Genomic DNA, 22,552 nt, shown 5'->3' on the forward strand with positions numbered 1-22,552 from the left:
TGGGATAATTCATGCAGTGCTTTCTTTCTAACTTGTGTTTTTAATTGCTTTATTTTTGTTCTTTCTACCCATTCTTTTTACTTGTTTGCCTTTTCTTACTTATCTGCAGACTGTTAGAGGTTTGCACTGGGCTGTATTCTTATGATCTCTGCAAAGTGCAATGCACAGTTTCAAAGGATTATAAGAGTAGATGAGCATAGGAAGACTTTTAAATCATTTAGATGAGTTAATGTTATCTGCTTTCATAAAGAAAATATCTTCTGTGAAAATAGGATGTTATTCTCACTGAGATGTGAAATATTACTAAAACAAGAGGCGTTATCTTTTGAGACAGTACTCCAGCGATGATTTCATATGAAATAGTTTTACAGTGGGTGATGAAAACTATAAACAACCACTTAAACCAAAGCCGAAGAGAGAAATTTGCCAAGACTGCTCCTGTTTTATTTCTGACTCCAAATGTAATACTGGTTTTGCATAGATATTTCAGTGAGATTCACAAAGAGCAAATGCCTCTGCAAAATATGGTTTTCCTAATCTTATCAGAGACATAATGCTTATTTGGAATAACATAATCGCCCATGCTGTAGGCTAAATGATCATCTACCTTTTTATCTAGATGCAAAGCATTCTAGTTTCAAACTCCGGTAAGGTGACAGACAATACAGCTTGCTTTTGTACTAGAATTAAATTGTTCATGATTCATAGCTTCAAAAATTGACTCAGACATCCCAAACCTACATGTACAATGTTGTGCTGTATAGATAGACAGTTGTACAAACGATGACAGTTTTCCTCTGTGTATTCTGAGGAAAGGATCTGAAGACGAAGATCTGAAACATGGGAACATCACATCAGATCATTTGTTCAGTAGATCAATACAGTGACTCACCAGAGACATGGGTTTGTCTCCAGAGGGTCTGTTGTATGCACAGCATGCAGCACAGTTGAGCTGGTAACACAAAATGGATGCTGTGCATGGATTAAACCATACTCACTCCTTGCCATGATCACCATTTGTTGTGATGGAAGGGCCTGAGAGGGCTGTGGTTTGGCATAGCTTCTCGTCCAGCTGCAGAATATGGACATCTGTGCCCTATATACACCCACAGTCTAGGTAGCACACGTGTGACCAGCTGAGGGATGCAGGCATGGGTTCTTTATCGCCCATTCACTGCCTGCTTTCCCATTTCCCACCCATTTCCCTCCCTGATGTGCAAAGGGATGCTAAGCCTCTTAGACTGAGAGAGTGCAAGTCTGCAGCAGTTTTCCTGCAGCCTCAGCCAGCCCAGGTGTCCCCTGGTGAGGCCAGGGTACCAGGAAGATGTAACCCTTCATTTACTTGTGTGGAACCACTGACGGTAGCAGGGCAAAACAGCTCCATGAGGGACAAGAGTTGTCATGGTGTAAATGCAGACATTTCCAGTGTTCCAGTTTCTAGTCCTTTTGTCCTTGGTCATGTATGACTTGCAGTGTGGTAGGGTGCCATTAAAGTAGAATTCCTGATTTCGATGTGGAGAATTGTGGCTGTTGCTTTTGATATTATGTGTTTAAAAGCTTGTCTTTGTTATGCAGTGAAGCCCTTTAACAGAAGTATTTCTATTCTTTTTATCTGGAAATTGTTATACGTGACTTATCCTCACTTGCAGGATAGAAAAACACCTGTTCTGCCATTACTCTGTTTTATCCCCACATTCCACCTCAGCGTCCAGTGTCAACATCCATTTTCAGGAGAAGACGTATTAGGAACCAACAGGTATATAATATGGTCCTTGCCCAGTACAAACTCTGGTCTCCAGCAGAGCATCTCAAGCCATCTTCCTCTGGTCTTCAGAATCATTAACATTTTCACACACCATAGGCAGCTTTGTGCTACACTTGGGGAGGCAGAGCATGGTGTCAGCGTGAACGGCCCAGCTTCCTAAATTCAAGGCTGAGCTTCTGCCTGGGCTACTGAGTGGTGATTTACAAGATCATCCATCCACCAGTTTGTGGCCACAAACTTTCCAAATCTTGTTTGAAATTTAGGCACAAAATGGGAGCATTCATCTTTGTTGTTATTAACATATACTGTGAATATACGTATCATTGACAGGGTCAGGAAAATACGTTTTGAAAAAGGCAGCCCTATAAGATACTAAATTGAAATTTGAATTAAAATTACCAGAGGAATTACCATGAACTGTCCACTTATGCTGGGCATTACTTTTGGTTACAATCACATTGCATATTTTATTTTAAAACTATTTATTTGCCTGTAGTAACAGTAGAGTAGTAGCATTCCTCTTTCCTGGGAAGCTGGGATGCTAAAGTAAGGTTAAGGATATTCTGGCTGGATTTCAGTTGGATTTCACACCTGAGTGCTTTCTGTAATCAGGATTTCAGAAGTGAGCATGGTGGAGCTCAAAAAAATACATTTTTCTTCTAAAATCGCAGTTAGATATAAACTCTAATGTTGTAGATTAACTTCAGAGAGTTTATTATTATACATTTTGTGCCATGTCATAATTACACTGAGCATGGCATTTAGTCCTTCTTTCATTTATCTTCCAGTTGGGTAGTGCAGCACTAGCCAAATAGTAGATAAAGTATGTCAAGACTGGTGTGTCATTCATCAGATTTTCATGCTTGAATTTCAAATATTAGAAGAACTGGAAATCTATGATATTTGTGTTCATCTGACAGCTCCGTTTCTTACTACCATGACCTCTGTAAACTTGTTACAGTCTATTTCTACCTACTGTTAGCATCAAAGCTGTCATAACAGTGTAGATTATTACAGGATTGGCATTTAGCCTTTAGCTTTTTCATCCACTCTCTCCTGGAAAACAACCTTCTAGTGTTTTGGCTAACACTTAATCTTTTTATAGTTTAATTTTAGTTTTAGAAGGTAAACGATGTCATTTTTTAGGGGAAACTATTCTGAGCATACTTGTAAATTTAAAGCAAAAGCTTCTTAGGGGATGTATCATAATTCTGTTAATTTGAATAAAGGGGGGAAATTAAAATGGCAATTATTATAATCTACAGTCATTATTATCTATCATTAAATAGAGCACATTGAATGCAGCGTAAGTGCCTATTATCCTTGTCAATTTTCAGATGGCTTTTCATCTGTTGTATAGCATACTGCATGAAGAGGCCTTTCTGAACAGATACATAGCATTAAAATGTCATTATTTTTGTCTTCCTATTAAAAACAGTGTTTTACTTCAGTAGCTGATAAATAAATTACAATTATTAGTTTTAATTGTGATCTTATGTTTTTATACATTTACATTATTGTATAAAGCTGCCTTCACTAGTGTAAGGATACCATGAGTTCTGTTTGGCTCAGAACTTAAATTGGGAAAGAAAATATCTCTTGGGCATTTCTCCATTATCACCATTCTTAGATCGATGACTTTAAACGATTTCATGCATTTTTATCAGTTCTAGGTAGGACAGTTGTTTTCACAGGGAAGCACTTTCCAATCATGTCTGGAAGCCTGACTTGGCACGATGAGGAACGTACAACCAAATTGGATTGTGAATGCAAAAAACATTGATCGTATTAATTTCTGTTGTCCAAGCTAAAAAAAAAAAAGGAAAAATCAAAAATACTGAAAGACTTATTTCACTTTGTTGTTGTTTTAAAGGTATGATTCCTTGTAATCAACATAAAGAAGAAAACTTCTATAAAAATAACAATGTTTACAGATCTTGCCATGTTTTGCTGAGGTTCCCCTCTGAGGCCGAGTGGGTAAAGCATCTAGACTCCCATGGGCAGAGCCTTGAGACTCCCGTGGACTTCTACATGAGCTTCCTCCCTGCTCCCTGAGAAAACGGGCCACTGGGGCGTTTCTTTCTGAAGGGCTTTAAACACAGTTGCTTAGGAACACTTTTCTTTACATACTATTTTCATCCACCCAGGTAGTGTGAAGTGCCGCATTAACAGCGCTGTCTGAGCGTAAGCAAGGCCGCAGCCTGAAAGCTTGTCTGGCTCCAGGTGGTCTCTCACACAAGGGCAACTTGCAGGTGCTTGGAGAAGAATGAAAGGAACAGAGCTATTAGGTCCTGAGTAGGTACGTTTGAAAAGGCAGTGGCAGGGTCCCATCGGTGTCCCACCACACCAGCTGTTCTGAAGGAGAACGGCCGTATTGTTTTACACGTACAGCATGTCCCTTGTTCTCGTGCACGCTGCCCACGGAGGCTTTGCCGTGCTTGCTGCCTCGCCTGCTGCTACCTGGACACAACGCTCGCCCCCCTTCCCCATGCATCATTCGTCTTTCACATGCACGGTGCCTCTTGGAGTGCCTTGTGGAGTCAGTGAGAGGCAGCCGGTCCGAGGGTGAAACTTCATCGCATCACTGAAAGGTGCTGGCTGATGCGTGAATAGCCAGAAAGTCCTTGATGGGAGCAAAGACCTGTCCTTGCCAAAGTGCAGACACCAGTCTGAAGACAAAAGGAGGGGAGCTGAGAATAACTTGCAGAAGACTGAGGGCATCTGATCATATAGCTCCGGGGGTGGTATGTTCATAGAGCTCGGTATCATTTAGTAAAACCTGGAGTTTTACTGAGTTCTTGCAAGAACATTATTGGGAGGCCTTATTAGACTTACAGAGCATTTACCATAGCTTTATTAACATATGTGGGTTTTTAATTAAGATATGGACTACTTGAGGGAACAACTGAATGGTTCCCTAGTGAATCTGTTACATTAATTTCCTTCAGAAAGCACTTCTGAGCCTAACTTAAATTCCTCCTGCAGTTAATTTGTGTAATTTATTCTGGTAAATGCTGAAGTTTTTCCCTGTAATTGTTCACTGAATTGACAGGTTTAATTTCATGTAACATGAGAGTCTGCAGTATTGAGTTTGCAGTGCTTCATAAAAGTTGATATTACATGTTGTGCTGTTAGATTTTGGCAAGAAGAAGGCAATAAAATATTCCTGTAAAATAGAAATTTCCAAGTGACAGATATTGAAGCCAAATTTTATTTTTTTTTTAAAAAAGACTCTCCAAAGATAGGTCTTAAATCCATGTTTAATCACATAGGTAAGCGGCCAGATTTTAACTCATGCAGCTTTAGAGCTTGAGATCCAGCTAATTACTTAGCCGTGCGGGCTGTGTGTGGCTTGCACGCCAAAAAACAGTTTCCAGAAGAGTTTCCTACACTTGACGCCAATGACAAGCTTTCCAAGCACACCACTGGCTCTTGCCATCCCTCCCCGGTGAGCTCCAGAGCTCACAGGATGTGTCCCTGTATAATAAACATCAGATCTGTGCTGAACTGCTGGTGGAGACGCACATGTGCAATCCCTGGATGCTCAGCACTGCTAAAGGTGAAGTGGAGATTTAGGATTCTAAATTTAGTTACTCTTTAAAAAAACATCCTTGACTTTTCTCTCAAATGGGAGATGTTTGTCATAATTAAAATAAACTACAAATTGCACCTTTGCCGGTTGTAATACCAGCCTCAATGGTTTCCTTGGCGGTGGATCAGACCCTCCTTCCTCCCGTCACAGACACCGAATAAGTGCTTTCACTTGCGCTGTGTGGTGCTGGTGACTGGCCCGAAGCGTCCCTGTGTGCTGCTGTGTTTTCATTCTCCATCTACCAATCAGATTTTAAATGACATTTATAGAAATGGAGCTGACCTTCTCTGTTTTGTGGCTTTTCAGATAATCCCTTTGGCTTATTCTGAAGTTTCAGAATTCAGCTGGAGCCCTACAGCGACCCTCCATGCAAACCTTGAGTTTCAAATAGGTTCAAATCAGATGTTGCTAATAATTGAGGGAGAAGAACATTCTGCTTTGATTTTTAGCATCGTATACATTTTCCCTCCTTTTACTAATGTTTTTCCCATATGCTCCTATTCTTTGTTTTCTTCTTCCCCTCTGTTTATCTTTCTGCCTGCTAGCATTTGCAGTCTGTTATTTGGTGCTGTGTGGATTGGCAGAAGGGCTGATCGAGCCCAGGGCTGGGAAATCCCGAGATCCCGCTCCAGCTGTGATGCTAACCTCTTGGACATCTCAGAGGAGTTTCGACCTCTTCACCTCTGGTGCACAAATAACTTGCCTCTCCCCGGGGAGCGCTGTGGGGATGGAGTGGTTTCGCAGCAGCCTGGTTCAAGCTGAGTTCAGCCTCTCAGATGCAATGAAGGGCTGAGGCAGGACTGGGGCAAGGGGCCATCACAGAAAGCGGGGAAAGAAGAGGAAGGGTGAGAAAAGGGGTTGAATCAGGACGATGGCTTAGAAATCTGCTCTAGTTACTGGTAGGGGATGGGGCAAGAGCATCTCAAGGCTGTGGGTAGGGACAGGTACCAATCTCTGCACCTCTGTGCCTGCCCCTTCCCTAGCTGCTGGGCTCTTGCCCCTCAGTGCCAGCAGCACAGACACACTGCTTTGCCAGGTCTTCAGCAAAATTGACCTGTTATTTTTTTACAACTTTCATAACTTCCTTCTAAGTGCCTGTTTTCTTGAGATTTTAATTCACCTTTGAATTCCAAATACCATTTTGAAAAATCTTTCAGCTTCTTCCCTGTTTCTTTTTACCCTTCTTTTCCTCTGATCGAATCAGTAGCACCCAGATCACTTGCTAGTGTCAGAAGAGCCAGCCCTGTTTTGAGCTCAGCCCACTGTAGTGTTGACTTGGCCTTCAGCATTTCAACGTTGCCCAGAGGCTTGCTCCTTGCTGGGGACTGCCAGCAGCACAGACATGGCTGCCCCAGCCGGCACCGTGCATGCTGGCGCTGGGGATGTGGAGCGAGCACAGAGCAGGACAGTCCCCATCCCCAGTGGTAGAGATGTGCCATGTGCTATGGGGAAGCTGTCACAGGCACCACTGTGTCCCCTCTGGACACTCTCTTCTTGCAAACTGGGGGAGACACCTCTCTTCTGTAATCCCTTAAACTAAGATGGAGTCAGTTCTGGTTTTTCACCTTCTGCTGATGTTGCTATTGGGAAATGAAAGATGTCTTGTATTCTGGCCCATCCTTCCTTGTCCCACTGTCACACTGGCTCACTAGCTTCCCTTTTAGATGCAGCAGAGAGTACAATTTAATACAAATCAGATTTAAGAATAAAGATTCAAATGCATGGCAGAACCCATCAGGAAGAAAGGTGAGAGGAGGATCACACTAATTTCATCCTAGTTTTGGTTTTAACACATTTTTTTTCTTTTAAAAAAACCAGCCGTGGTCTATGTAACCATATGCATCCGTACCTACTTTTTCATAACAATCTTAATGTATGAATATATCAAAACTATTCTAAAACATATGGCTGTGGCTATACATATGCATGATTTTAGATTTATCTGCTGGGAAAAGAAGGGCCCCCATTGCTATGCTATCATCTAAAATATAAAAAAAGAATATTTTCATTAGTTTAATAGCACAGTGCTGTATTTTGAGTTCTGACCCTCAAGGCACCCTGTATCTCTGTTCTTTCTCTGTCTTTTGCTGACAAGCCAATTAGCTCTGCATATCTAGAAAATAGCTTGCATAATGCAATCCTGATGCTGGATTTTCCCTTCTTCAAAGTACCAGTTTTCTGGTTTAGCCCCTGCTTCAGCATGTGCTTCGAAAATGGCTTGGCTACTCTGTCAGCTCCTTTCCAGAGTTTACAGGGTTTATATTGTTTTATTTCTGTAAATGCGCTATAGAGAGCCTAAGGTAGAGAGAGCCTAAGTTAATATCAATAAAACAGAGTAAAGTGGTAAACTTTAAGCTTTCCTAATTTTTTAACTTTGTAAGAATCATAGCCTTTCAGTGGTGTCCTGGAAGTACCAAAGACCTTCACAAAATGTTAATAATTATAATGCTGCTTTAGAGAGAGAACAAGTTTGTTTATAGTGCCTGGACCACATACCGAAAGACACAAAGCACAATGAAAAGTTTCCTGATGCACAGATCTGAAATTCTCATTTGTTGCATTCAGGGAGGGAATAATCGATCACATGCCACTGTATAATTATAGATCTCGTGGGTTCACAATGTCTGTGTCCTTTTCTTAAAGTATGTTCCTTCCAATTTCAGAAACTGGTAGTAGAACTGGTCCAGTTTGGTTTCTGAGTCACCCCAGACTGTGGAGAAGAGCATCTCCATTCTCCCCTTTTCAAGCTTCTTGTGAAAATGGATTCATCCTGGTACTAATGGCTATGCAGGTGTGTAGCTTAAGAGGAGATGTGCTCTCTCTGATGAAAAAGTTCCAAAGTAGGTCAAAAATCAGGGCTGATAGTCTCATCCTGTTATGTGCTGGATGCAGCTCCTGACATTTTGACTCCCTTCAAATTCAGCGCAAATGGATGGCAGCAGAACAGAAGCAATATCAGTGAGGTCGGGCACCACTTACCTCAGAACTAGGTTGTATTCTTATTGGGATATCATCAAGATCTTGGATATGTGATTTAAAATCTTTAGTCCCATGCTGGTTAAGCGTGATTTTCTTTTTTCTGTATCTGGGCATCTTCACTCTGACAGGAAATCCCCAAAATTTATTTAAATGCCTTTTCCCATATATAATAGGGCTTGGGATTCAAAGGTGTTCATTCAGCATGCTCTCCTAATGCCATTTAACTTCCCCTGAAAAAAACAGTAACAGGAAGAGTTGTTTTAATTAGCACATGAGCTGTGAAGCAGCTAATGTATTCCACCTCTTCATTGTTGTAAAAGGAGCAGATTTCTTGGTAGCAGGAGGCGGGCAGAGAAGAGGGATTGTGTTTTGCTCTCCATATGCGCACACAGCCCCATTCACAGGGAAGGTATGAACGGGAGGTGATTTGTAGCCGCTCGCCATTTGTACACAAGCTTCTCTTGTTCTCCAAGCTGGAGAGAAACCCGGCTCCCCTCTTCAAACCTACTGCAGTGCGACAGGTAGGCAGCAGCCTTCAGAGAACCTGAGATTTTGTTATTAATTTCAACAATAAGGGATTGCAAGTGAAACTTTTTTTAAAAATTTACATTTAAAAAAACAAGACTGGATATCAGGATGGAAAGAGAGAGCCATGACTTCCCCAGACATGCGATCAGAAGTCCCAAGGAAACCACATTTTAGAGAAACTTTTGAAAGCGTTCCTCTTTTCCCTTCATCTGGTCAGCCTTAAACTGGTGCCGGACCCATGCTTCGAGTCCCAGTGCCCCCATGCTCCAAACTGGCTCCAGCACCAGGCTCTGCCGTGGAGACTGGAAGCACACATTGAGCCCCTGCTCCAGTGCTCCTCCAGATACACTTGGGTCTGCTGAGAGGCACAGTTGAACACGGAGGGTGAGGAGCTGCTGTCCTCACGGCATGCCAGGGCTCTTGTTTTGGTTCAGGTGACGGCAATGAAGCGATGCGGCCTGGTAAACGGAGGTAAGGGTGAATTATTTCATGGCCTCCTCCAGCCCCTGAGTGTGTAAGCACAAGCCATAAAGCAAAGCCCAAGCTCCAGACAGCATTCCCTGGCAATGTTGTTTGAGTGGTGACTGAAGTTACAGAGGCTGCGCTTTGATGAGAAATTGCTTGAGAGAAGATTGACTCTGTAGCAGAAAGCAAAGCGGGACACACGAGGCCACGCAAGGTGAGGAGCATCTCAGAGGCTTCCAGCCACGAAGCCAGACCGTGCCTTGCAGTTCCAGAAGTGGGAAGTAAGAAGCTGTTTTGAAGCTTCTTGGTCAAAAGGCTCTTGTTAAAATAAAAAGAGAGTGAGAGAGAAGTGATGCCAACAGGAGAAGGAAACAAGTATTTCTTTTCATGAGGAAAATAGCTGTAGGGCTAAAACAAAAGACTTTTACTTGATCCAGGAAAATAAACAATTAAGAAAAAAAGAAGAGTGGCCAAAGCAGAGCAAACTTAACATGCTTTTTACCCTGCCTGAACTTGTTCAACACAGGATACTTGCATTCACTAGAGAAAGGAAACATTGGAGAAATGGTTTGGCCAAAAGCAATGGCTTCTGCTGATAAAGGATTGAAGAGAGGACAAAGAAAATATAACTACTTATAATACCTAGGAGCTTCTTATCTCTAATGTGGCTAAAACAGAGAGAGCTTGTCTCTCAGAAGAAAAATCTAGTAATGCAATAATGAGATATGGCTCTTCATTTTAATTTTCACTTGCAAAATGCATTAAAATGTTAACTATTAAATATCTAAAGCCTCTGAGTCGGGAGCTAACAGGGACTTTCTGGTTTTCTGATTCCTGTTTTCCTATGGGCAGGGTAAAAGCACGTCGACGATACAAGATCTTCTCGGAGCATTTTGCCTGTGTGAGTGATAAATATAAACCTGGATTTTTTACCTCAGACTTTATTTACCCAACTCATATATCTAGGAAATAAATGTTCAGTTTCACTTTTTCAGCTGTTGGACCCCACACCGTTGCGCAGAAACCAGCACCAGATCACTCACAGGAGCCATCTCTCTGTTTTCAAGAGCACCAGTGGAGTGGGGTCATGAGCTGCAGAGTGGGGTTTGTGTTCAGGCCTTTCACTGACAACACACAGGCTCCTTGGCCAAATGAAAAACTAAGCTTTGGTCAGAGTATCAGAGCATGCAGATCTTGCACATACGTAACAACAAAAATATTTCTGTAAGTTATTTTGCACTCATTTAAAATAGTAATAGTAATAATAATGCCGAGAACTGTGTCCAAAAATATGTGAGTGTCTGCCTTAGAATTACAACACGAGAGTTACTGAGGCCCAGTTCCTCTTGCTTTGCTGCTTTGTGGGATATAACAGTACAAATCCTCAGCAGCTTGGTCCGACGTAGCCCTGCAGAAGTACAGTCATTTCATGTGTTCTGCTGCACCAGCTGGGGATCAGACTTAGAGCCTTTCAGCAAATAATACTCAGACAAATGAAAACTCAGTGTCTGATCACCATCTTGTAGGAATAATTTCAGACCTCTGTAAGTGTGTGTGTATGTGTGTATAACATATATATTCTGCTGTGCAGAATGCAAAGATGTGAAAGTGATACAGATTAGCTATTAGGAATTCCCTGTAAATTTTGAAAGTACTGAATTTTTTATTGTTTCCTTAGTGCATAAGGACTCCATCCTCTGTCAGTTGTAGAGAAAAGTTTGGTCAGAATCCCCCTGACCAAAAAGTCCAGCCTCCTTCACGACATGTTTTGGCGACTGTTTTCAGTGCCAGGCTCCACTGGTGCAGTGTGACGCGAGCCGTCAGGTCCTAGGATCTGCAGGGACACCACGTCCTCTCAGCAGGACTCCGTGCAGACACAGAAGTTTGCTGGTGCAGGACTGATTGCAGGACCAGGGGATGGACACACAACCCACTACTGCAGCATCCCCCAGAGAAGACACTGGCAAAAGGCAGGAGTGAACGTGTGTTTGTATGCACATGTGGCAAGATCTTCCACCACAGGGACGAGGAGTTAAGTGAGAACAGAAGCAAGCAGAGATGTCAAAAGCTGTAGAGCTGTGTTGACAGGGCAGTACAAATACTGGGTGACCCAGTTATCTCTCCCTTGGCTAATTCTCAACAGCAGGTCAGCTGAGAAAGCATTTTTTCAGCACTTCTGTGCAGTATAGGTCCTGTGGTGAGAGGGATGGAGCCAAGGCTAAGAATTTCTCTTTGCCAAGGCACTGCCTGGCCACCTGGAGGGACCTTTTACATGGTCCTGTAAATGGAATTTGGCTTCTGTGGAAGATAAGCATTATATCTTAGCAGAAGTGCTTTGGAAAAGTACATTAAAAGTAATAACTATGCCACTTTGAGGGATAAGAACTTTTTTATGGTAATACAGCTCTTTCTGATGTGTAGCTATCATTTCCTCTGTATTTAGCACAGATTGTTCCCATTTTTCTTGTCACAAAGGTAGGAAATGCATTTGGAGTCAGCAGGCTGCCAGGTGGGGCATGGTACCCCTCTTCATGGCTGTTTTGCCTCAAGGAGACTGGCAAACCAGCTGGCTCCTTTCCACATGGGGCCCTTCTTCGGGACCTGCTAGCAGAGAATCTTGTTTGCTGTGGAGAGCAAAACATACCCTGTGCTGATGAAATTGCTGTATGATTTAGGTTACAAATGGGGTTAGAGAGGTGCTGTTCACTTTGCTTGCTGTCTTCGATTTATGCCTTCTTGCTTAGCTGCAGAGACTCGTGCCACACTGATGATATGCTGTCTAAGAAGCCCCTCAGCTTCTAGAATATAACATGATGAAACTAACTTAAAATTTCCTCCCACTTATCCTTTTCCTCCTGCTTATTATCAAAGCACTTGAAGGTTTTTTGCTCACTCAGCTGTGTGTTTCTTTATTTCTTTAGGCTGTGACTCGTCGCTGAACCTGACATCTCAGAAAGCCACAGATGCAGTGGACGATATCTTTCAGTCCCTCAGGGATATTGCAAGAGCTCGAATGCACATGAAACAGTTCAATTCCATACACAATCCAGGCAGCAATACCCACCAGGCAAGTGGATCTTTCTTTTCCCTGTGTCTGTTATTTCTCTAGCATGCTGTCAAAATTACAGCACTAATTTTGCTGATTTGCTAATCCTGTATGTGGTCTGCCCATGTGGAAGATATTTACATAGAGATTTTATAATTGACCTAATAAGCAAGAACTTCCTCAAATCCTTCATCCAAACTCAGGCATATCCATATCAACGTCAATAAAGAATTGCCTGAGGAAGAAATATGGGAGTTGCTCTGCAGCGCTGTGATGTGACATAAATGCCTGTGAAAGGCAGGGCTAGGTCAAGACGGTTCTGGACTAATACTTCTCATGGCATAGCAAAGCAGAGTGCTGATCCATACAGCAACTGTATTCCTGTGTATTTTCTCTCCCATCCCTATGTGTGAGAGGCAGTCCCACTTGTAAATAGGTGAAGAATGAAGGTTTTGTTTCTGAAATATGAACACCTGAACAATGATATTACTATAGGTCATCAGGACTAATACGCAGTGTTTTTTTCTCTCTCCATCTCCCCTGCAGTGTTTTAAATTTTCAGTTAAAAATAGTTTTACAATGGAAAGCACATACAGTGATTTAGAGAGAGACTGTAAAACTTGACTCGAGCCTTGAGCCAGAAGAAAAATCCTTCCAAACTCTTTAAGTATGCTGCAGACCAGCAAAGGGCTGTAGTTCAGATTAAGCATTGCTGTGTACGAAAGAAAGCAGGAGTGTTGCAAAATGTGACTGGAAAACTAAGGTGGGGAAAACCTGTTACTGAAGCCTCCTGGCAGTTAGGACCAATCTGGTGTCTGAAATGGGGAAAATTGTTAAATATTTAATACAGTTCAGTGGGGGGACACAGTCAGATGATAAGAAAATACTCTCTAAAAGTTTCCTGGAAGTGTAATTAGCATCAGTACGTTCTTTGGATGTAACCCAGGTTGTTTGCTTAGGGCTAAGTGCTGGAACACAGCAAGGGATGTATTAACACCTTGCAGCCTCCTGATCTGGCTATGCGATGGATTTAGTCTCTTGATTAGGAGCGACCTTCTGCGGAGGGCAGTTCAGGTTTAGAGCAGCAGAAATAAGCAGGCAGTACAGGTTTTTCCTTCATACGTACACCTCTCTACAAATGGACCTCTCTTTTAACTGACAGGTGTTAACACAGGTTGTGTGCAATCCATTTAGCTCCTCTGAAGAAGTAGCGCCCTTCCTGCGGCCATACGCATTCCCAGCCCAGCTTAGTGCTATGAGAACGGGTTTAGCCTCTAGGTGCTTTTCCACTTTATCTGTTTCTTGTTAAGACTTAAAAAATAGGTCTCTATAGATAAGTAAATGGGAACTGGATAGCCTCTTAGATGGACTTTTTGTAGCATTAAAGTTTATATGTCTTACATAAAATGATGAATGTTTTCGTCAGGTTATCAAACCAGTTTTTGTAGTGACCATGCAAGAGGAGAGGATTTATTTTGCCTGATATTGTAACTGTTGTTCTTTTCCTTTCATCTTGATCTGAGGTAGATTTCTCCCTCCCTCCTTCCCTTCCTCTTTCCCTCTCTCCCTCCATCCCTCCTCTCCTTTTCTTGCTCTTTCTTTCTTTTTTTCTCTCCTTTTCTCCTTATAATCTTGTCTGAGGTGTGTCCTGTAGCCATCAAGGTTTTTAACAACTTTTTTAAACACAATTTTTGCCCTGTCAAAATTTAAGGGTGGTAAAAGTTTCATTATATGAGTTAGAAATCAGTGCAGCTATTGGGAATTTTATAAAAAAAAAAATTATAAAGTAAAAACTCCCTGAAATTTAATAGATTAATTTCAAGTTATGACATATTTTAAATATACTTGAAACTATCAGCTAAAAAAAAGTAAGTAATCATAAAAGTAAGTAATCTGCCTTTTAGTATCTGTAGCTGAACTGGAATACTTTGAAGGGCACTGAGTTTTGGTGCTGAAAATTCAGACATGCAAAACCGTAGCACATTTTTAACATCTTTTGAGTACATAGTTTTGTCTAAAGTCAGATAATATTTTTCATGTAATTTCATGCAGTAAGCCTCTCTGTTTAACTGTGATTTGATCTATACTCCAAAAATATTTCATTGCTAATGTCTTTCTGTTCCTCATCTATGAAATTATTAAACAGATTTTTATACGTAGGACTTCATGCCCACGTGTGTATTTCCAAACAGTTGTTTATTAAGTGACTAGATTTGACACAAATCTTGGCATGTTCTCCTAAAAGATCCTGCAGCTCGTGTCTGCTGTAATTTGCTTTGTTGGCTCAATTAAAACTTATGCACGTGTTGTGAGAAGAACTAGATGAGTTTATAAATCTTCGCTGACAGGATTGTATTAAAAAACTCAAAGTTTTGTTTCTCACTGCAAAGTGCTGGATGAAAAACATTTCTTTAATTACTACAGAAAAATTTAGTTTCAAGCCAAGCGGCTGGCTTTTTATTTTCCGTTCATTTTTATGTTTATCTTGGATGATATCTCTGGTAGATATCATCTTTACAAAATGAATGATGTTACATTCGATTCCCTTAAGAAATCTAGGGGATGATGAATACCTGGGCTAGTCACAAAGGAAAATAAATGTCCTAATTTGAAAGCTGCTAATTTTCTGGCTGTTGCACTTCCTGAAACAATCGTGGTTCCTTTGCAGTTTGGGCAAAGCTGAAAGCAGCAAAACAAAACTCCATCTGTAAATCAAGTAAGGACAAATTTTCATTAAAGAGGATCTTTCCACAAGTCCCTAAAATGTTTATCTCAGGAACTCTTTCAGGATGGCAGAGTGATTTAAACCTTCTAAGGAAATGTGGAAATTTCTAGGCTACTAATTGATATTCAGCCCAGGTTTGTGACTCTAAAGAGGATGCAGGGTGGGTCCTTTGGAAGGGGATCTTCCAGCATGCTGACCGTTTGTACCTTTACATGTTCCACTTTTCCTGGTCCCTAACTTCTCTGAAGCTCTGACATGCATGATATTGGTGGGGTTGTTTGGCATATTTTTCTCAAGGTTTTCCACAGGTGGAAATATTATGTAGAGTGCCCTGGCCATAGAAACTGGGGGATTAACATGAACTGCTTAGCTCTGCTCTCCCATAAGGGACAAACAGGCAGATTGGCCTCTTCCCAGCCCCGCTGATATCCAGGCTTCAGTGCTGACATGATGCCTGTGGGAAGGCAGGAGTGGTCAGTAAGCAACCCCTCCTAAAAATCCCTGCTTAAGTGTTTATAAAATCATTACAAAGGGAATGAGATCTGGGTGCACGATGGGCAACGGAGCATCATCCCTATTGCTCTCTCTTTCTGTACTACCTCCAAAAAGATGCCAGAGAAACTAGAAGGCCCTTTTCTTCCTTGCCTCCCTCTACTCGTATAATACACATGGGACAGAGTAAATGTGTGGCCATCTTCCAGTCTTTTCAGTTTGAGGCTGTGCTGGTGCACACCATTTGCAGTCAAGGTCACAAAGACTACTGCTGCTTTCATAATTTTCTAACTCTGTGAATGGTTTCCTTTCTAGGATAGTTATTTTTGTTACCTTGAATGGAAATAAAATGTTTAGAAGAGCAGTTGTACCAAGTCTGAACAGCTTTACTCACAGTGCATTGGGGGTTTTTTTGTGCAGGCTTCTTACAAACCGCTGCTGAAACAGGTAGTGGAAGAAATCTGCAATCCTGATCGACCTGATCCTGTTGATATTGAGCATATGTCATCAGGCCTCACTGATCTCCTTAAAACTGGATTCAGCATGTTCATGAAGGTAAACCAGGCTTCCCAAGCTCATCTGTAAGATTTTCCTGAGGTCATAGCACTACATGGCAGTACGTGATTTTATGTTTGAGTTGAGATTGTTGAGCAGAACTTAAAAGGCAGTTAGGAGAGTTAAATCCTTGCAGAGGGGCTGGGAATAGCTTGAGGCACCACATTGCAGGTACAGTACAGATGAGTAGCACCTACTGAACGAAACAAAAGGAGTGGAGCAGACTGGACACCTAAATAAGGGTGATGCTGGGCACCTAAATAAGGATTGTATGTCTGGGAGGAGGCAATGTGGCTTTGTTAAAGGGAAGTCCTGTCTCACATAGCTGTCGGATCTCTTCAGAATCACTCAACAAGCAAGCTGATAAGCAAATGCCAGTTCATATAATCTACCTGGATTTCCAAAAGGCATTCCACAAGGCACCTCGTCAAAGGGTTTTAAGGGCACCAAGCAGCCTTGTGATAGGAGAGACAGTCGATTCTCACAGGGGAGGAAGGTCATCAGAGGAGTGCCGTATTCCATGCCTTTTCTATAACTTGATATGGTTCAACTTGCACTGGGGAGGAAGGAGGCCTCTTAGTCAGAAATTGCCTCATGGGTGCTCTTAGCATGTTTAAAGACAGTCTTTCTAAAGAGCTTACTCTGCTTTACAAATGAGCCTATGCTAAGTGTTTGCTAAATGGCTACAGTGGAGTAGCTAGCATGCGGTACGTTCAGCTCTGTCTTACTGCATATCCTGAGTTCTCCATTGAAAACAAACCCAAATTTACATCAAACTACATCAATACTACAGTTATGAGTACAGTACATTTCTGTACTGTGCCTGGTGTTCTCCTTTCGGTTTTACCACCACCACCCCTCAGCAGAGAAAAGGCATCAGCAAACTGTATGAGAGGCAGTGGACACAAGTTGCAGCAAGGGAAATTCCAGTTGGATATAAGGAAAAAACATTCACCGAAAGAGTGGTTAAGTCCAGAGAGGCTGTGGATTGTCCATCTCTGAGACACTCAAAGGCTGGCCGAACAAAGCCCTGAGCAACCTAGTATAGTTTTGGCCCTTCTTTGGGCAGGGAGGTAGACTAGATGAGCTACAAAAATTCCTTCCAACCTGAATTGCTTTGGGACTCTATGGTAACAGAAGAGAAAAAAGTTTCTTCTGTTGTGTGTGAATGCCTGCTAAGCCTGCCATACATTTAAAGACAGATGACAAAAATAGTTTTGACTGTTGTGTGGGTACTGTTCTAGAACCCTTTATCAAAATAACAAAGTTATTCTTCTGTTATCTCAGAACCAGTTAGTCTCAAGCACAAAATTGGATATGCCTAAAATCTAGTGCTTGTTTTCAGGAATCTCTGTCCACTGTTGAGATGGATTTCCAAAATATATTCCATTAGGTTATTAAATTAAAAGTCTCAGCTCTTCACAGCTTATGATAAAGCCCTGAGACAAATGAGGATAGCTATAGAAATGGTGACACAATGTTCTTTCCGTTCATGTATCCGTACTGAAAAAATTCATGACGACATTCCAAAATAGTAGAAGAAAACACAGATGTTCCACCGTGAAACCAAGTAAACAAGCTGATGCACACAAGTGATTTTTTAAATGATTGGTTTTATTTACCAGTAACTCTCACAATTGTTTTTATTTCGTTGGTTTTGGGTATTGCTATTTTTTAAGCTAGGAACATAGCTTGTCCTTTTTTTACCGAAAAAAAAAAACAACACCAAAAGCAAGAAACACAACGACTGTAGAAAGTCAAAATAGTTAGATGGAGACATCGACACCTTTGGCTAGTTTGAGGTCTGTTCTATCCTTATTAATAATTTGTGTGTGTGTATAACCTAAGTATATTATAGCAGTATGTACCTGTAAGTACCTGCATCTCTGCTAGTAAGAAAAAAATCCTACTGTAAGGAATATGTAACAGATGAGCAAGTGAACCTTGTGTAGGATAAATATTTCGTAGGTATCGTCACATACCTCACAAATCCATGCCCATGCTTGCTCATTTAGTTTGTATCTTGGCTTGTTGGCAAGTGCTCGATTATTACGTGGATGAGTTTCTGACCAGCCTGTATTTCTTGCTCAAGAGGATCTTCTCCACTTACAGCACCATCAGCACAGTAATTATTTCATGAGCTTCCTTATATTTTTATTTCTTCCTCAATGCCTGAATATAAATGCCAACTCACATTGGCAAGTGATGGACTCAAATGTGTTCATCCAGGGCAGGCTTTTAAAGATATCTGTCATCTAGATGTTGTTTCTCTGGCAGCTGTTTTGAAGCTAAGGGAAGATGAAGGGAAAAGGCCTCCACAAGGCCTCCTGCCACAAGGATTCCTCTTTTGACGGCTGCTCCAGACCACACGTGGTTTATAATGATCTGAGCTTGGTCTCATTGATACCAAGTGCCCTGCACAGCAGCCTAGTTTCTGGTGATCAATGTGTTTTTTTTCCTTTTTCCAGTTATTCAGCTAAATTAATTGGTTTTTGGTTGATCACGAATACCAGATGTATTCTTGCTGGTGTCCTGGTTGGCAGAGTTGGCCCTCGTGGGACAATAAAGATTGTTTCTGCTGACTTTCCTCACAGGAAAAGGCTGTGTTTTGTGAGCTACCGTGAGAACAAACCTGTCCTCCAACCCCCTCCTGCTTCACTTTTAGAGTTCTATTGACTGTTGTCACCCCGCTTTCCCATCTCCTCCACACAGACACATGAGCCAGCAAAGAGCCCTCCAACCAGCAGCGTCCTGAGGAAATACCGTGTGGTGGGCTCAGAGCTGGAGACAAGGCCCTGATGTCCAGCTGGGACACTCGGCTGACTCAGGGAATCATCCCTCCTTCTTCCTTTGGGCTCCTTCACTTTAATGTAATGTTTTTGCTTTTTTCTTGGTTAGTCTTTCTAATTGCCTGAGATAACTGTCCCAATTATTTTTAATTCAAGGCATTTTGCACTGAAAATGAATTTCACTTGGGGATTTTTGCAAAATTCAGATTTCAAAGTAAACACAATTCAGAGGATTTGAAAATGTCCCAAAACAACCAAATTTTAGAAGGACCCCAGAAGATACACATTACTTTTGTTGCAGTACATTTCAGTTGTTCTTCTGTATCACAGAAATGAGTTGTCTTTAGCTACACGCAGCCAGTTCCTTCAAAAGACAGAATCTTGGGTGGTTGTATTATCAAACAAAAAAATCTTGGCAGAAACTTACATTCTTAACACAGCCAAATATTTTGTACCCAAAGGATTGTCCTCCTTCAAAACACTTGTGCATAGCATAACAAAATTACAGATTCCAAGACCCTTTTCATTGCAATTTTAATTTAATTTAGAGTTTGCATGCCTAATAGTATTTTTAATATGCATTTCTGGAATTTGTGGTTTGAACTTTAGTCTTCTGAAAAATAATAAGTTTTATATAGGCACCATGTGTTTGGATCTGGGTTTATTTTGACTGAAGGAAATGATTTGTCAAGACATTTTTCTCTTTAGTTTTGCCACAAAAGCTTGTGTTCTCCGATTAATATTCTTATACTGGGTGTCCTTTCAGTATGTCCAATGTTATGCATGCACGTTTATGATGAGTTTGTTGTTGCTAGGAAAGACATTAAGAAACAGAGGCTTTATTCAATAGCGAACCTCTGTAGTACAAGCTCTTTGCGTACGTCTTTGGTCATTCAGAAGCTTTGTGAGATGGAGTGGAGCCATTTGCTCTGGCAACAGGGTTAAGAAGAGCAAAGAGCCATGAAAAGGAATGAAATAGTAATTCCTGTATTACCTCAAAGTGCTGTAGCAGAGCATTTTGTCAACTTTCATCTTCACCATCTTTGTGAGCAGTTATTTCTTTAACCTTGTGTCACTGCTTACAGCAATTACAGCATGAAATACTCTAATACTTTAGCAAGTAAGAGCTCTATCTGACCTGCTTTGTAAGTAAATATTTAGGTCTTACTTAAATTCCTCATGGTGTTTGTAATAGGAATGGACTTTTTTTCATTTGAAGTTGACACTATGTTATATGCAGATAGTAAGAAGTGAGTAGTCTGATGTGGGAAAGTGCAAGAAGAAAGTGCATTTTGTCCAGAAAGAAACAGTTTGCTAGGAAACAGCAAAGTAATCAAACTTCTAGAAGTGGTTAAGAGGAAACTGATGTAAAGCATCACCTTAACGTTTAAAATGAAAACGTGGTTTTATGAAGTCTTAACTGAAGTGCAATGTTGTGCCATTTTACTGATAATTGGGGAAGAAATGAAACAAGTATTTTGTTTGAGCTAAAGTTTCTCTATATTATTTACAACCTAGTCATAGAAGTATTGAAAACTTTTAAGTGAAACAAGCTAGTAACTGGTTTTATCCTATAATGAACCTGATTTATTTTCATTGGATGAATTGTAAAGGATTATTCGCTGTACTGGTGAAAACGCATTACTTATGATTCTTTCCACTCTTGACCTCAGGCAGAGATTCTAGCATGTTTACACTGGACTCCTTGCTTCTTTTGGGTAGTAATTTACCCCTCATTCTTTAAAGACCTATGCGTACATGCATCAAAACTGTGCATCCATCCAAGTACTCTCCTCAAACTCTGGGAAAGGGAGGAAAGAAGTGAAGAAGGAATGGAGGGAGAAGCCTTCAGACCTCATGAGAAACTCCTCTAGGTTTTAGTGGAAGCCATGAAGACTCCATTTCCGTGAAAACAATTCATTAGTTTTAATGGAGCATCATCCCCATTGATTTCCCTCTCAACTGCTACAGAAACCCGCATTCCATGAATGTTTCTTTCAGAGCTTCCTCATTAGTCTTCCTCCAGTGGCTCAGGGGGCCGATCACTGCTTAGTCCATAGGTCTGGAGCTGGACTGAGCACTATAAATAATGCTTTCCTTCATTTTACAGGTGAATCGCCCTCACCCTGGTGATCATCCTCTTCTGATCATCTTTATGGTTGGTGGAGTGACAGTCTCTGAGGTCAAAATGGTGAAGGATCTGGTAGCAACACGCAAACCTGGTACCCAGGTAAAAGCAGCACTAAATGTACGGTTCCTGTCTGAACAAAGACTAAGAAAATTCACCGGATAATGTTCCCTATGGCACTGGTACCAAACCTGCACAAAGCCACAGCCACATGGACAGGAGTTGTGTTAAGATTTTGCTGTGAAACATCATAGGCAACAAGTGATCAGGCCCCAAGGGTCTGTTGTTTACATGTTAAAGTCAGCAATAAAAGTTCAAACTCAGGTTGGAGAGTTCAGAACAGACTGACGTTATTCTGAAGGAGCTTTCATCATGCCTCAAAAGATTTGTTTCTTTTTATTTTTTATAAACAGAAACATTCGCTGTCCAAAAGGCTACAGACTCCCTGGCAGTACATCTAAAGAACATAGTGCAGGGATGCTCAGAAGGAACATGCCAAGGGTCTGGGTACCATCTAGGGACGTATCAGTGGTGATCCTGCAGACAAGTCAATTAGCATTGCTGAGGAGCAAGATAAATTAGGCTGGATACAGCTCTGCTGTTTCTGGGCCAGGCCAAGTATCTGTAATAGGTATCTGACTGCTAGATGCCTTAAGTAGCCTGAAGCAGGTGATGTGGAGAAAGCCCCAGGTCTCTGTGGCCCTAGGATGTGCTGGTGGACTCCTGGATGAGGTTGGCTCTGGCGGTGAAGCTTCAATAGCATCCGTGCAGCTGGTCTTTGCCTCGTCCACTCTCTAGCAGCAGAACTTGAATACAACAGCTGTCGTGTGAATGGAGTGGGGAGGGAGAGGAGGAGGACGGGTGAGCTCTGGTGGCATCTGAGATGTTAAAAATCATTGTTAATTGTGGAGGAGCAATCAGGTAACTGCTGAGCAGTGCAGATGCACAGGGTGATCTAAAAACTGCAAGGAAGTGCTGTGTAACCAGCTGCATCATAAACATAAGTCCAGTTTCCAGGGTGGCTTGTAAACATCTTGTTTTAAATTCCTATGGAATGCAGTTTGGATTAGTGAGAAATTGTTCGCAAAATGGAGCCGACCAAAGGCACAGCAGCCCCTCAGTTTAACATGTGTTTTCTGTGTTTTAGTTGACTTTGCAAGGCAGTTGCAAGCAGTATTTTGTAAGACGGAGTAACGTTTTTAGCAAGTTTTTCTGATCTGATAACACGTTTCTCCCCCATTAACCTATTGCTAATCTCCTCAAAACAGCAAATGAAATTCTTTCCCTTCTTGGAGGGGGATTGAGTTGTGACACACTGATGGACAAGTTAATCCACACCCGAAATGTATTAATACACCCTGAAAGATAAGCAGAGGGTTAACATGTGAGTTGGTTGAGAACTATGCGGGGAGACTTTCGACTGGCTTTCTAGAGGGACTTGAGGCTTGATGGTAGTGACATGGGATCTGGTGTTGCTTTGCTTCGGCT

The 22,552-nt window shown here is 41.5% G+C and overlaps 1 protein-coding gene across 1 annotated transcript in view; it reads left to right on the plus strand.

The window, feature by feature from the left end:
• SCFD2 (sec1 family domain containing 2) overlaps positions 1 to 22,552 on the plus strand; it is a 205,362-nt gene that overhangs the window by 178,454 nt on the left and 4,356 nt on the right. Inside the window, exons 6-8 of the mRNA XM_086746816.1 lie at positions 12,251 to 12,396; positions 16,013 to 16,147; positions 21,047 to 21,166. Of these exons, the coding sequence (XP_086602942.1) occupies positions 12,251 to 12,396; positions 16,013 to 16,147; positions 21,047 to 21,166 (401 nt within the window). The remainder of the gene's footprint in view (positions 1 to 12,250; positions 12,397 to 16,012; positions 16,148 to 21,046; positions 21,167 to 22,552) is intronic.

This window comes from Chlamydotis macqueenii, chromosome 4, assembly GCF_036417535.1.
Source record: "Chlamydotis macqueenii isolate bChlMac1 chromosome 4, bChlMac1.mat, whole genome shotgun sequence".
Taxonomy (NCBI): domain Eukaryota; kingdom Metazoa; phylum Chordata; class Aves; order Otidiformes; family Otididae; genus Chlamydotis; species Chlamydotis macqueenii.